Consider the following 14595-nt stretch of genomic DNA (forward strand, 5'->3'; position numbering starts at 1 on the left):
CCGCCCCGCCCGCCCGCCAGCCCGCACGCGTGCCCGTTGCTAGGCGCCGGGAGCTTCCCAGGGGGCGGTCACCTGAGGGCGTACCGCGGGGGTCAGGGTGCCGCGCCAGGATGGTGCTTGGGCGGCGGGAGGCAGCCAGGACTCACTGGACAACTACTCCAGGGCGCCGCCGGCCTGCGGGATCGCGGCTGCTAGGAGCGGGGTGGGAGGAGGCTGCGGAAACGAGGCTCAGACCGCAGGTCAGTGCGACATGAAAGTGGTGCCACGTACTATATAGATGGGGTGGGCAGTGGGCACTTGAACTAGGTTGGTGAGGTGAGGTGAGGCGAGGCTCTCTGGGTTGCATTTTAAGAGTCAAACTAACCAGGCTCTCCAGAGTACTGATGAGTCTAGACCAGCAGTACCGGACTAGCCAATCTCTGCAAGTGACTCAGTCGTCGAGTTCCCGTTTCCCTCACCTTGCCCTCAAGAATTCTGCGTTCCACGCCTTTGTCGGTTCTTCGGTGGAGGTTCGGCGGGAAGCCAGCGGCCTGACTCGCAGGGGGTCTTAGCCTGTATGTGTTCTTGCAGAGTTGTACACCCTGTCACTTCTTGACCTCTCCACTAGCGTTGCATGTTTAGCCCTGGTAAGAGGACTTCGGATTCCACAAAACTGAAACTGCTCTCAGGCACACCACTTTTCCGTTTTCATTAAGCTCGATACTAATCTTTCCTAGCTCCTCTGATTAAGAAAACCAACTCACATCACACCTGGATCCTAAACCCTTCGTTGTGTGATCCCGGGGGTCAGGAAGGTTATTAGTCCGTTGACTAAAATATGGGGATAATGACAAACGTAGACAGCATATTAAAAAGCAGGTAAGTTGCTTGGCCAACAAAGGTCTGTATAGTCAAAGCTATGGTTTTTCCAGTAGTCATGTACAGACATGAGAGCCGGACAATAAAAAAGACTGGGCGCCGAAAAATTGATGCCTTCCAACTCTAGTGCTGGAGAAGACTCTTGCGAGTCCCTTGGACAGCAAGATCAAACCAGGCAATCCTAAAGGAAATCCACCCTGAATATTCATTGGAAGAACTGATGCTGAAGCTGAAGCTACAATACTTTGGCCACCTGATGCTGGGAAAGAACGAAGGCAGAAGGGGACGATAGAGGAAGAAATGGTTGGAAGGCATCACCCAATGTGAATTTGAACAAACTCTGGGAGATGGACAGGGAAGCCTAGCATGCTGCAGTCCAGAGTTGCAGAGTTGGACACAACTGAGCAACTGAACAAAAAAGTGGTATACTTAATAGGCTGCACATTAAAAATCATATGGCGACTTTAAAGGGAAAAACCCTAGGCCCACCTCTGAATCAATTAAGAATTCAGATCTGGGGTTGCACTCAGACAGTGGAGAACCACCCACTCAGGATAATGTGTATTAAATGTACACTAATACTTAATACGTCAAATGCTTACTATTAAAAGGTGTTTTGAGTCTGCTATTGCCTACCCGCCACCCGCCCCGGCTATCATCAAATGGCAACTTAAAAGGCTTGAGTCAATCTAAAAAGCAAAGGACTTGCAAGGTACCAGGCACTACTGCTAGAACAGAGAAGGTTAAGACTCAAATCTGATTATACTCAAACATGGAAGTGGCTGGGTTAAGCAACAGGTAACAAGTAAATGGAAAATTTATTTCTGATAGTAACAGATGCTATGAAATACAAAAAAGTTTATATATGAAGAGATGTGTCTGATATCTTTTTCCAAAATGAAAAAGCAGCCATGTATACAGATCTCATGACTGAATGTTCCAGACATAAGATTCCAAGTGCCAAGACTCTACATTAGAAGCTTGTCATTTGACGAACAAAAGAAAATATAGCCGAGTCATAAATTAAGGATCAAGGAGTATGTAAGTCACTCAGTCATGTCTGATTCTTTGCAATTCCATGGACTGTAGCCCACCAGGCTCCTGTCCCTGGGATTCTCCAAGCAAGAACACTGGAGTGGATTGCCTTTCCCTTCTCCAGAGGATCTCCCCGACCCAGGAATCGTAACCAGGTCTCCCACATTTCAGGTAGACTGAGCTATCAGAGAAACCTAAGGATCAAGGAGAAATCGTCTCAAATATCTCCCTGCCCTAATTTCTAGAATTTCTGAATAAGCTGCTTTATGTAGACTTTATAGATGTTATCTTTTATTGAGGGATTTGAGATGCGGAATTATCTCGCATATCCAGGTGGTTCAGCATTCATCACAAGAGTCCACAGAAGAGGGAGGCAGGTTAGGGGCCAGAAATGACGGAAGCAGAGACTGCACTTTGAAGATGGAGGAAGAGGTCACAAGCCAAGAATTGTAAGCAGCTTCCAGAAATTGGAAGATTCTCCCCCAGAGCCTTAAGAAGGTAGGAAGGGGTGTTGACACCTTGATTTAGCCCAGTGCAACTGATTTTGAACTTCTGACAATTTGCGCTTTAAGTCACTTAAGTTTGTGGTAATTTTTTACAGTAATAGAAAACAAATACTTAGTGTCAACTATGTCAGGCACTGTGTAGGATTTAAAAAAAATGGCCCACCTTAAAAAGTTGACCGACTTAAAGGAGAGTAAGATTTTGGCTGGCTGGTAACAAATCTGTCAAGGAAAACAGCAGGGGCACAGAGTTGTCAATCTTCCCTGGGAGGTCGTCTCCAAGGACACAAGAATCTGTCACATCTTGGGACATCCCTGTGTAGCACTTATCTCGCCATCTTTAAGTAAATTTTGCCCATTAGACTAACACACGAAAGCAGAGCGATTTTCCTTTGTAGATCCCTCTCAATGCTGAAGTTACACAGCAAATAGCATTTACTTAGCAGTTTGGGCCAGGCACTACCCCAAGCATTTTCCATGACCTGACATACTTTAATCTTCACCAAAATTCTATTCGTTACCACTATTTCCCCTATTTTGCTAAGATGAAGTAATTTAACGACTCAAACTATTAAGTGGAAAAGTGAAAGTCGCTCAGTGGTGCCTGACTCTGCAACCCTATGGACTTTACAGTCCATGGAATTCTCCAGACCAGAATACTGGAGTGGGTAGCCTTTCCCTCTTCCAGGGATCTTCCCAACCCAGGGATCGAACCCAGGTCTCCCACATTGCAGGCAGATTCTTTACCAGCTGAGCCACAAGGGAAGCCCAATTAAGTGGAAGCTGGATATGAATTCGAGCAGTTTGGCTCCAGAGCCAGCACTCTTAATCATTTACTACAAATGAACCCTCAAAGATAAGCCAAGACCAGAGTAACACTGCTAAAAGCCAGTGAGTCCGACAGTTAAACTTTATGACTAGGGTAGCAAGGGGATGACCTAATAATAATAAAGCTGGAGCTTTGAAGGCTACAACTGGAATGTCCTTACATGAGATCAATCTTTGCATAAGTGGAACCTGGGTGCCCAGAGTTTCATCAATGAGGCTGGTTAGCGATTTTAAGTAAAATAAGACATTAAGTTGCATTTCAGCAGGTTCTAACAGTTCACAAAATATTCTCATGTTTTTAGTCCTTACACTCCTGTGAAGGCAGATGGTATCCTCCCCACTTACAAACTCATACATTTCCCTATCCTCTGGCCCCATTTGGAAACTATGTGGAGAGTTGAATTTCTAGGATTGATTTCTGCAGAAGACCTGTACAGCCCAAACACTGTTTCTTTCCTCTCCATATATCTAGGATCTTCCTATCCTCACCAGCTTCAGAAACTTGGCTACTCTGGGAGATGTGTCAACATCCAAGGACTGTAACACACGTGGCCCTCAGTGTTGATAGAGGGGGAGACTGGGTATTAGGCACAGGATAATACATGGGAACTTTGCTGTGAACCTCAAACTGCTCTTCAGTATATTTTTTATAAGAGGCATTGTTAAAATACCATCCCACATATAGAATACCATTCCTATTACTATTCCAAATCCTACATTGTTTCCCTCCACCCTCCCATGCCTAGGTAGTTAGCCAAACGCCACTTGAACAACGTTCCAGTAACCAGACGTCTTCTGAGCCACTTCTACCTTTCAGGATACTGGGATGTGCAGACTGGGGACTATGCTGTGTATTTACTTATCAAAGCAGTAAAATGAAATTGGTAATTTCAAAGCTAAAGACTTTTAGGCTCCACCAAGAAATTAAATGATTTTTAAACACAGACCCAACTGTTTACCAAGACATTAAATATCTTGCAAAACACCTGATACTCAATTATGTAACATTGGTTACAAACAACCTTCTTAATTTCCTCCAAGGATTCACTGAGCCTAAACTCACTAATCCAGATAAACAGCTTTCAAGACCCAAGACTGTTTTTAAATATACGTAACAACTTTCAAATACTAAAGTTATGATTCTGGTACAGTATCATCAAAATTCTAGGGCCATCTATTTCATACTGCATCATACCCTTGGCTCAATCAGTAATGATAGTAAAACTTTTTACTTATATGTATTCCATGTTATGCAGAAGAGTGTTACTTATAAATTACATTCACAGGCACAAATTTCCTTTCTTCTTGTTACACACAATACATAGTAGAAATATTAAAAACGCACTGAAGTATGGGTAGAAGATGCAAAGCAAAAATAAGAATGAAATGCAAAAAGAAAATTGACATTAAGATTACTATTTTATAAGCAAGCCAAAGCCTGAGAAAATGGAATTTCTGCAACATTTTTAATCTGTAAACTGAACTTTTCATCATGCACAAAGGCCTGTGAAATAGGCTTTCTTAGATTAGACCCAGTTTGGCCAACTGAAAAATCAGGATTTTTTTTTGTACAGGAAAATCTTCAATAAACCCAAGGAATGTTTTCACAAGACACAGGCTGGACCCTAAGTTTTGCATCCAAGAGGCTAGGCTGTTGATTTGACTTAATCTTGTCACACCAAGATTTGCAAAGTAAAGATCAAAGTCAACCAAGACAATCCATTTCAATTTGTTTCAATTGTTTATTAACGGACCAGATTACAAAAATAATCCTGGTAGATACCTGAAAGGAAGGAAAAAAACCCCATTAAACATAATAATTAAAAATTAACATATACCAGGAATTATCAGTACCAACTGTTTCCACTTTTAAGTATGGAAAAAAACAGGCCTTTTCTTCTCTCCATAACGTCCTCAAAAGGGAAATCAGCTGTGATCATATTACATGGTTGATTTTTCCCCCACTAAATGCCAACTCAGTGAAACCCTTATCAGCATTTAGATCAATTTACTCTAGCATTAAGTAAACTTCTTTCTGAATGTAGTTGCTCACCTTAGTTCATCCTTCTAATAAGCCTGTTGATCTGGTCTTCCCTGTTGCCAGCATCTCCACCCTCTACAAAATGGGTGGTCTTTTTCTTCATTCCACCTCGTGGAGAAGACAATTTAAAGGGCCACAGGAAGTTGTTTGCTTCTTTGAAACGTTTTCCAACAGTATAGATCTCATGAATCAGATCCTCCATGCAGATGATTCCGTATTTCCCTGAACACGTTCAAGATTATTTAAGGTTATTAAAATTATTTTGAGACTATTACATTTTAAGGCATTAAAGAGTACAGGCTGTAACAGAGTTAAAAGTAAATCAAGAGTGAAATTAACAAGGAAACATGAGGCTTTACATACAAAGATACAGCTCAAGCCAGTAAAATCACACCTTCCATTTTTCCATAAATAGTATAGGGAATAAGGGAAGGTTTCTCAAGACACCAAAAAACAGCTTGTCTGATACAATAAATTTTATAATAATTACCTTTCCCCAAAGAGGCAGAACCTACCAAGAGATCGAGCAATCAATGCGTTGTCTGTCAGGGCAATTCGCTTTTTGTTGATTTTGCCATAACCACGCTTGTAGATCAATTCATTTACAGACTTCAGATTTGGGTACCTAAATATGAGAAGAAAAACAGACATAAATGACCAAATAAGACTATGACTGTCAAAACCTCTATAATTCATCTCACTAATGCAGCCAACTTACCAAAAAAGAAGTCAAAGACACCTACCCCCATGCAATGTATGGCTCCACAATTCTCAGCATGTTAATTGATGCCTTGTTGAGCTTCACAAAGGTGCCATTGAAGATCTGCCGGAGGCGAAGGAGCTGCAGCACCTTTCGAACCTTTGGGCTCACACCGTTGATACTGCAAGGAAAAAACACAGAAAATTCCTTTAGCTTTCATCACACTTTTTACAATAAAAAGACAGGGAACTAACATTTTTGGGCAACATGTCACACCCAAATAGGAATCTTCTCCTGTTACAAGACCACTCTTTCCTTTAGTTATAGCTGTATTCTATCACCTGTCAGCTTGCCTCCCCAAAATATTCAAAAATTTCCCCAATGCTCTTATTACTTCCTTTTATATAGACCTGTTTTAAGTCATTCTCCAGGACACTGAACTCAAGTGTTCAATGAGAATGGACAGATGCTTTGGGCACAGGTCTTATCGTCACTAAAATACTCCCCCCACCCATTCCGCTTACCATTCAAGTGTCTGTTCCAGTGTATGAGAACCAAGGTCCCCACAAATGTGAAATTTTGCTGAGAGTGGACAGCTTTCCCTTTAAGACTAGAATGCAATAAAAATTGAACTTACCCTCTGATCCTGATGACAAATGCCAATTTGGGTTCCGCGGGTACATAGAAGTTGCCAGCTTTCCGTGCCATCCTAGCCATTCGAATTTCGGTTCTGTACATCTGCCTGTATTCCTTGTGGTAATGCTTAGCCTTTTCATAAATAAGCTTCCTCCTTGCCTTTCGAAGCTGAAAAACCAACATTCTTATTCATCTGCTTTTTGGCTCCCAAACACAATTAGCAATACTAGTAAATAGAATACTCTTCTCTTGAAACTTTCTCACCACCATACACATTAACATTCCAAGAGGACACCAACTTCATTAGAAAAGATCATTCTAAAAGTTAACCACACTGACTGGTACAGGAACTGAAATAAGCCTTGTTAAAAATATCCGACTAATTTTCAATCACAGGACCTCTTTACTGGTGCGTCAAAAAGCTTACTTACCATCTTTTGGGCAAACTTCTTTCTCAGGCGCTTGATCTTAAGCTCTGCGAAATTCTTTCGCTTTTTCTTAAGGGTTTCTGGCACAGCAGGAACCTTCTTTTTCTTCTCTCTGACAACAGCAGACAGAAAAAGAGTTCAAAAGGCCCACAGCACATCACTCCCCATTCAGTACCGAGCACGCTCTCAACGTACCTTAACTGTTCTAGTATGCTATACCTGTAATCTTTATGTCTAACACGGACCACTGTCTTTAAACGAATGATAAACAACAACTTCACATTTAACCTACAATCAGTCCCGGAGTCCCAAAACAACAATAGCGACAGCGAAACACAGAGTGAAAGACTGCTGCAAGACACTGATCCCTAGACTATTAGTGTGACTCGTAAACCACCTACCACCACCCCGGTTCAAAAAAAGTTCCACATGTTTAAGCAAAGGCCTGATACCAGGGACGTTTGGGGCAACAGTCAGCTAAGGAAGAACCCAATTCAGAGGTTCTGACCCTCCCTCCTAGGACGAGGGACTGGACAACCCCACATATATTCAGCTCTCACACCTTGTTCCCGGTACCTCCAAGACCTCCTCCCCAAGGCCGCCTGAATCCCATCTTAGCCTGAGACCACTAGTAATGTCACAGCGCGTCACAAACACACAGATATGTTGGCAAAGATACAGGCTACAGACGGAACGAGGGAGAGAGAGACTGGAAGGCTCTGTTTTCGGGGATGGAGGACGATACTCGAGACGACGAAGAGAAACTTACTCTGCACCCTCCATGGTTCCAGCCGGGAAAGAGGAAGTTGACGCATGCGCGCTGTCCACTTAAAGACGGCGAGCGTGAAGCCCCAGACTCATAGGTGTCTCGGGATAAGCCAGAAAAGAACTCGGAACTAAGAACTCGACTCGCAGACGCAGAAGTAAGAACTGCCTGACTCAGCCTCTTTACAACCAAGTTTCTGGTAAAATGTGTATGGGAAAAATGAATGCATTGGCTAGACTCTTTAATCGGTACGATGAGAGCAAAGAGTGCCGATTCCTTGACTACTCGGGGTCCTAATCTTCAAGCTGCGTCGACAGGATATGGCTCGAATTCTACCCAGTAATGTATGCAAACGACGCGTCGGCGGGGCGCGAACTACAAATCCCGGCATGCATCACGTTCACGGCCCGCCCGCCGAAAGGGCAACGCCGGTCCGGGTCGGTAGGGAAGCGCGGCGGTGGTGGTCCCAGCCGGGTAAATGGAGAGCCTCTTGGCCTTCGATCCAAAGGGCCAGCTACGATTCTAGGCTGCTCCCGGCTTTTGGCCGCCTTCCCGGCCCTTCGCTAACCCCAGCAGCCGACCGGCACGCCCGTTGCCGCGCTGCCGAGGTCCTTGTCTTCGTTCCTCCAGCCTGCAGGGCTGTCTTCCGCAGCGCCTGATCGCCGGTGGAGTCGTCCAGAGCCCCTGGGTTAACGAAAGTGACTAGACGGGGGACAAGCGAGGACCGGACGGCCGGAGGAGGACAGCCCGGGCGCTGCCGACTGTCCGGCCTGGCGGGTGGAGGTCGGGACGCCCCACGTCGGGGTGGGGGTGGGGGCGTGAACCGCGATGGGAGGTGCGAGGAGGGCTGGAGGCTGCGGCCACGGCCATGTGAGAGGGGCTGCCCCGCCGCTGCTCGGCGGACGGCGGGCGGGCGGGGGGCTGGGCCGGGGGCGGGGTGCGCCCGGGGGGCGGGGAGGGCCGAGCTGGGGGAGGGCCGATGCCGCCGCCGGCTCTTCCCGGTGGAGGGTTATATATCGCGGAGCGTGGAGCCCGCTCAGCGGCGGCCGGCGGCGCACTGACTCGCCAGCGGCGCTGCGCTGCGGAACCCGGTGCCCGAGTGACAGCCGCGGGGGGGCGCAGGGCCAGGGTCCACGAGACCGCGAAGGCAGCCGCAAGCCGAGGGGGAGCGCTCGCCGGCGCCGATCGAGTCCCCTCTTCCCGGCGCTCCCGCTGCCCCGCACCCCACTCTCCCACCCTCTCGCAACTTGGGTCAAGTTGACAACTCCCGCGGCTGCCGGCCGGACCGTGCCGTCTCCGCCGCGCGCCCCTCGCCTGGAGTGAGAGGGAGCCGCGGCGGCGCCTTGGCCATGAGAGCCGCGCGCGCCGCCTAACTCGCGGCTGTCACCGCCGCTGCAGCGGGACCGGCCGGCGGGGCGAGCTCCCCAGGACCGGCGGGCGGCAGCCGGCAGGAGGCGCCGAGCCGGGCACAGCCTGGGGCCACCGCGCCGAGCCCGGGCGGGAGTGGCCCCGCGCGGGTAGCGGCGCCGCGCACTCCAGCCCGGCGGGCACCTCGAGGGCGGGCGCGGGGCGCAGCCTTCGGGTCCCAGCAGCTCTGACCAGCGCCCCCCGGGCAGCTCGGGGGAGGGGGCGGACGCGGGCGCTGGGCTCGTGCGGGGGCTCCCCCGGGACGTCGCGATGAACATCGTGGTGGAGTTCTTCGTGGTCACTTTCAAAGTGCTCTGGGCGTTCGTGCTGGCCGCGGCGCGCTGGTTGGTGCGGCCCAAGGAGAAGAGCGTGGCCGGCCAGGTGTGCCTCATTACGGGCGCCGGCAGCGGCCTGGGCCGCCTCTTCGCGCTCGAGTTCGCCCGGCGCCGGGCGCTGCTGGTGCTCTGGGACATCAACACCCAGAGCAACGAGGAGACGGCGGGCATGGTGCGCCACATCTACCGCGACCTGGAGGCGGCCGACGCCGCGGCACTGCAAGGTAACTCGGACCGACGCCCGCGGCATTGTTGGGTCAAGCCTCTTCCCACCCCCACGCCCTCCCCCCGAGGGCGCCGGAACCCCACGGTCACGGCCGGTCCTGCTCTCGAGGAAGAGCACCCTACCCCCTGCAACCCAGGCTTCCGCGAGTGGAATTTGCCCCCTCATCAGGAGCATGAGCCCTTCTGTATCAGAAGGGAGAAAGTGTGCCAAAGCCCGATCTGAACGGAGGTCCAGTCCCTTTGGGGAAGACAGTGGGCTTTCCTAAGCGCTCGGAGTCTACGCAGGGCGAGGGAACGTGGGACCCCCGGTTTGAATCCTAAAGAGATGTCTCAGTCTCGTTTGGGAAGGAGAAACTAGTGTCTTTGGGAAGTTGTTCTCAGACTTGCTCATTGATACATACGCGTATGTTACTGCGGTCTGAAGGGCTGAGACGAGGGCAGCATTGATGATTTCACTATAAGTTTAGCCACGGGAAAATAATTAACATTGTTGCACCGGAGATGTTAAGTCAGTGCTTTAGTTACATACTCAGCCCAATTGAAAGACACCCGGCCTCTTAAGGGAAAACGCTTGAAGGATTTAAGCCTTATTGTAAAATTCATTCCATGTTTTTGATAACCTTAGGAAATCTGCATTTCTGGATATTTATTAACTAACCTGAGTCTGAGACTTAAAAAAAAAAGCCAAAGTGGAAAACATAATCGACTATAAGTATCTGTCTGGATTTGATAATGGCTCTTGCTTTTTGACAATTTTTTCATTTCCAGAGAAAACACCGAATTTGGGGGGGAGGATTAACTTGGACACCACCCCTCCCCATATCCATCATTTGTCACTAAAATTATTGGCACCTGTGTTTTATCTGACCTTTGGAAAACCAAAGGTCAAAACTGGTACATTTTCTCCATTGATATGAAGGTAGCAAACAGATTTCTGTGCTCCCTGCCCAAACCTAAAAGAGAAAAGTAGTTGTTTTCCAGAGAAGAGATCAGGTTTTTAGATTGAGTTCTTATACAGGAAAATCACACATTTACCTGTCAACTCGGTTTATGTAAGGCTGGTTCTCCAGGTCCTACTCCAGGTAGGACGAACCAGTGTGATCCCCACTTTGTTGTGAGAAATTCAGTTCATTTCTGGGCTTTGGCTGAATTCAGATTATTAATTACAGTTTTGATTTGTGAGCCTTGGGGCACACCGACTAAAGAGTAAGAGCTGCTTCTGACCACTGTTCCCCCCAAAAAGGAGTGTGTGTGTGTTTGGGAGGAGGAGGTGTTACTCTCTGGGCTGAGATCCGTTCATTCCAGGTGTCTTTAGCTCCAGAAAGCCAATCCCATGAGGTCTGACTTGTATTGGGCTGGTCACAATTACATGATTTTCCCCTAAGCAAAGTTATCCAGTAAATTGCTGTAATTCCCAAAGACTAGGGGGAGGAAGGCAGCTGTAAGTGCAGTCATTGGCAAGCCTTATGGTGTTAGAAACTTGAAGCTCACTGTAGTATTTTTGTTTTGTGTGATCTTTGTCCTACTGATGGCCACGTGACTCATGTTTTGCACCCCCCTCCCGTCCCTTCTCTATTCCATTTTTTTTTCCCTTCATCTGGACTTCTGAGGACAGCTGGGAATGGTGAGGAAGAAATTCTGCCCCACTGTAACTTGCAGGTTTTTACCTACACCTGTGATGTGGGAAAGAGGGAGAATGTCTACCTGACGGCAGAAAGGGTCCGAAAGGAAGTGGGTGAGGTCTCCGTCCTGGTCAATAACGCCGGCGTGGTGTCTGGGCATCACCTTCTGGAATGTCCCGATGAGCTCATTGAGAGAACCATGATGGTCAATTGCCACGCACACTTCTGGGTAAATATAAACATCCTTGTTGTTATTATCGGACCCTACTCAGCAAGAAGGTTGGGAAAGAGCGAGACTTCAGTACCAGCCTGAAAGCCACCTGTACTCTTTCACCCACAAAGCTTCCTTCCAACTCTCTCTTCCCCTCTGGTGAATTACAGCGTATGCAGGTTACTATTAAATGGTTGTTTTCCTCCCCCCACCCCCACCCCCAACCCCAATTCAGAACTTCTGGAGAGGGTAGAGGACTGAACATTTTGAACTAGTTTGAAAGATTGCCATAAAAATAACAAGAGGGAGTATAAAACCCTGGGTTTGTTTATTTTACTTTCTGTTGAGTTTGTAAAACATCAGTTGTTCTTATGAATTCCTAAAGTCAGAGTTTAGGCTTCCAAATTACTGCTGAGCCACATTTCAGAAAGTGCCAAAGATTCTGAGATCAGCATCTGTGGTCCGGTGGGAGTGGTCAGGCCACCCTGGCAGCCGCTTACCATCCATTGACTATCCCCAGGGTCTGTGGCACATTGGGGCATATCTCAGAACTTTCTCAGCTTGGAAGACATATCTCTAAGAAGTCACTCTGAAAGGACCACAGAGTCCCTTTGTGTAGGGGGCAGAAGGGTTGAGACCTGGCAACACAGGGGCTTGAACCATTTCAGCTTCCAGTCATCACAGAACTGTTACCTCATCCAAATGGATGAGAGAGAGGGCCTTCTGCTCTGGGGGCAAAACTAATCCCAGTTTGCCAGCTGACCTTTTCAGTAATGGTAGGCGTAAAGCTCTCCCCTTTAACTGTATACTCTTGACCCACTTTATGCTCTTCTAACCCCCCTTTACTTTTGTAGGCAGGTGGGATCCAATAAAGAAGGGATAAGGAAATAGGATTTTTGTTTATTTGTTGTCTCATAGGCGGATTAGTCTTCTAACAGAACACAACAAAGAACTGTTTCTCCTAAATAGGTCACATTAAACCTCATTAATTTTTTAGCAACTGCTTAAAAACTTAATCTGGCTTTAGAAGTACTCGTTCAAACATTGCTCCTTGAACAGTAAACCATTTCTGTGACCCCTGCAGAAGCTCATTTTAATGTTGTTTGTTCAAGCATGAGCTTTAGTTCATTTCCAAAGCTCTAAAAATGAACATATAAATGACGGACGCTAACTCATACCTATGTTTTAAGCGCGTAAGGTACCAAATACAGTTTGGAGGGCTTCAGGTATGTTTTGTGTGTGCATGTGTGCACGCGTAGATGGGTATGTGTTGTGCGCAGTGGGAGTGAGAAACTGAATAAAAATCCTTGTTGCTGTGGGGGCCGCAGAAACAGGTGGCAGGCAGTGAGGTGGGTAAAAGCCAGTGCAAGAGAATAAACTTAGCAACGCAGTTCATCAAGAATCTTGTGTGTTTATAATTTGGAGTAAATCAAACAGCCACCACTTGAAATAAAAGATGTACATAAATTGCAGGTAGACAGTAGTTTTCATACTTAAAGCCTGGTGAGGATGAGGCTGCCTTAGCAACTGCATCTGATTTCAGTCCGTTTGTCATTCTTAAACAGAGCTCTAGCCATCAATTGACTAGTTATGAACCACGGACACCCAGATTGTTTTTTTTTTCCCAGTCACCTCTGAGACGATGCACAGTTTCCAAACTGTAAACCTTTATGTCCACAAAGTACTCTGAAGTTTAACCACCTTGCCCAGTTGCCCTGCTTGATTATTTTGCTGAATTGTAGAATGTCACACATAACCAGATTTTTAGAAAACCCTGTACAATCTGAAGTTAGATACTTGTAAGAGGAAAGCTTCTTTTTGTCAGACATCCTATAAAAAGAGAGCCAAGTCAAGTGTTTTAGGCATAAAAAAATCCATAGCCTCAGATTTGAAAATGCACATCAGTTGATAGACTTTCTAACCTAAGGAAGAAATTAAATTTCGAACATAAAAATTTTTGTGGCACCAAATCTCTCTCTACCAATGAGGAACGTACCACCTTCCCTGAGTCCTTCCTTTGCTTGGAAATGTTGTTTAACTGCACAATTTAGGGAGTTCTTGGATGCTTTGACTGGAATGACGTCACTTCATATTAAACTATGGGAGGCTCCTGAATTCTCCAGCTGTTTTTCCCTTAAGCATCTAAACCTCAGAATTTATTTTCAAAATTGAGTCAGAAAATTCATTTTAAGAGTTGGAGTTTCTGACTTCTTGCCAAGACTCACAAACCATTTAGGAAGAAATCTCACAAGCCAACATTTAAAAGACGACTTACTATAATTTTACAGTGATTTCTTTGGGGGGAGGGCATCGAGTAGTCTAAGAACCACCTGAATTCAGCTTCCCTTCCAGTAGTCCCTGTAGGTGAAAATGTTCATGGTAACTATTCCAAGATGTACTGTCATATACTGCTTTCCATCCAGAAAAAGTACTAGCACGATGTCTTTTTACTGCATCGGGGTGGGGAAAAGGAGTTACCCCATACATTTTAAAGAGTGGATCATCTGAGCCAAGACTCGTACAGTGATTGGAACAGGTCATCTTGAGCCAGACTTTTAAGTCGCAGTTGATGTCTGTGTTCATAACATAATCAACAGTGTGTTGATCCTGACCCAGCACTACAGTCATAGGCAGTGAACTGGAAACCGTGTGGATGTTCACTGTGGGTGCTCCAATTTCAAACCACCCCTTGTACCAGTCCTCCGGCCTGGACGGCCCTCTGCTCTGCTCCATATATCTTTTCAGAGCTAGCTCAGGTTCTTCCTATGACCTGCATCCTCACTCTGGCCCTTTTCTCGTGTTTTGATGTGTCGGAGCCACAAGGATCCTTAGAGACCATCTCGTCCAACCCTTTGTTTTCTGATGGAGCTGCAGTTGAATGACTGACCTCTTCTTTCTGTTGATCTCTCGCGGTGAGTGTTGTCATCCTCGTCCTTGGTGCCTGCTGCGTGCTCTCTGGTGTACCTCCTGACCCACTGTGCCCCCGGAGCCCCAGGTAGA

The 14595-nt window shown here is 46.8% G+C and overlaps 2 protein-coding genes across 2 annotated transcripts in view; one reads left to right on the top strand and one right to left on the bottom strand.

Annotated features, from left to right (window-relative positions):
• Nucleotides 1–4952: 4952 nt before the first annotated feature.
• Nucleotides 4953–8117, bottom strand: RPL7 (ribosomal protein L7). The gene is made up of 7 exons (XM_043879356.1): nucleotides 7799–8117; nucleotides 7033–7141; nucleotides 6603–6769; nucleotides 6009–6146; nucleotides 5781–5890; nucleotides 5278–5487; nucleotides 4953–5007 (listed from the first exon to the last, which is right to left on the bottom strand). The coding sequence occupies exons 1-6, from the start codon at nucleotides 7810–7812 to the stop codon at nucleotides 5279–5281; spliced, it is 747 nt and encodes a 248-aa protein (XP_043735291.1). The 5' UTR covers nucleotides 7813–8117; the 3' UTR covers nucleotides 4953–5007; nucleotide 5278.
• A 938-nt stretch (nucleotides 8118–9055) lies between these two features.
• Nucleotides 9056–14595, top strand: part of RDH10 (retinol dehydrogenase 10) — a 30134-nt gene continuing 24594 nt past the window's right edge. Inside the window, exons 1-2 of the mRNA XM_043879355.1 lie at nucleotides 9056–9761; nucleotides 11378–11613. Of these exons, the coding sequence (XP_043735290.1) occupies nucleotides 9473–9761; nucleotides 11378–11613 (525 nt within the window). The 5' untranslated portion in view covers nucleotides 9056–9472. The remainder of the gene's footprint in view (nucleotides 9762–11377; nucleotides 11614–14595) is intronic.

The sequence above is a fragment of the Cervus elaphus genome, chromosome 21 (assembly GCF_910594005.1).
Source record: "Cervus elaphus chromosome 21, mCerEla1.1, whole genome shotgun sequence".
In the NCBI taxonomy this organism is placed as follows: Eukaryota; Metazoa; Chordata; class Mammalia; order Artiodactyla; family Cervidae; genus Cervus; species Cervus elaphus.

Coding starts and splice junctions, on each gene's coding strand:
- RPL7 (XM_043879356.1), bottom strand. Junction 5,891..6,008: donor GAGCCATACATTGCATGGGG/GTAGGTGTCTTT, acceptor TCTCATATTTAG/GTACCCAAATCTGAAGTCTG. Junction 5,488..5,780: donor ATTGATTGCTCGATCTCTTG/GTAGGTTCTGCC, acceptor GAACGTGTTCAG/GGAAATACGGAATCATCTGC.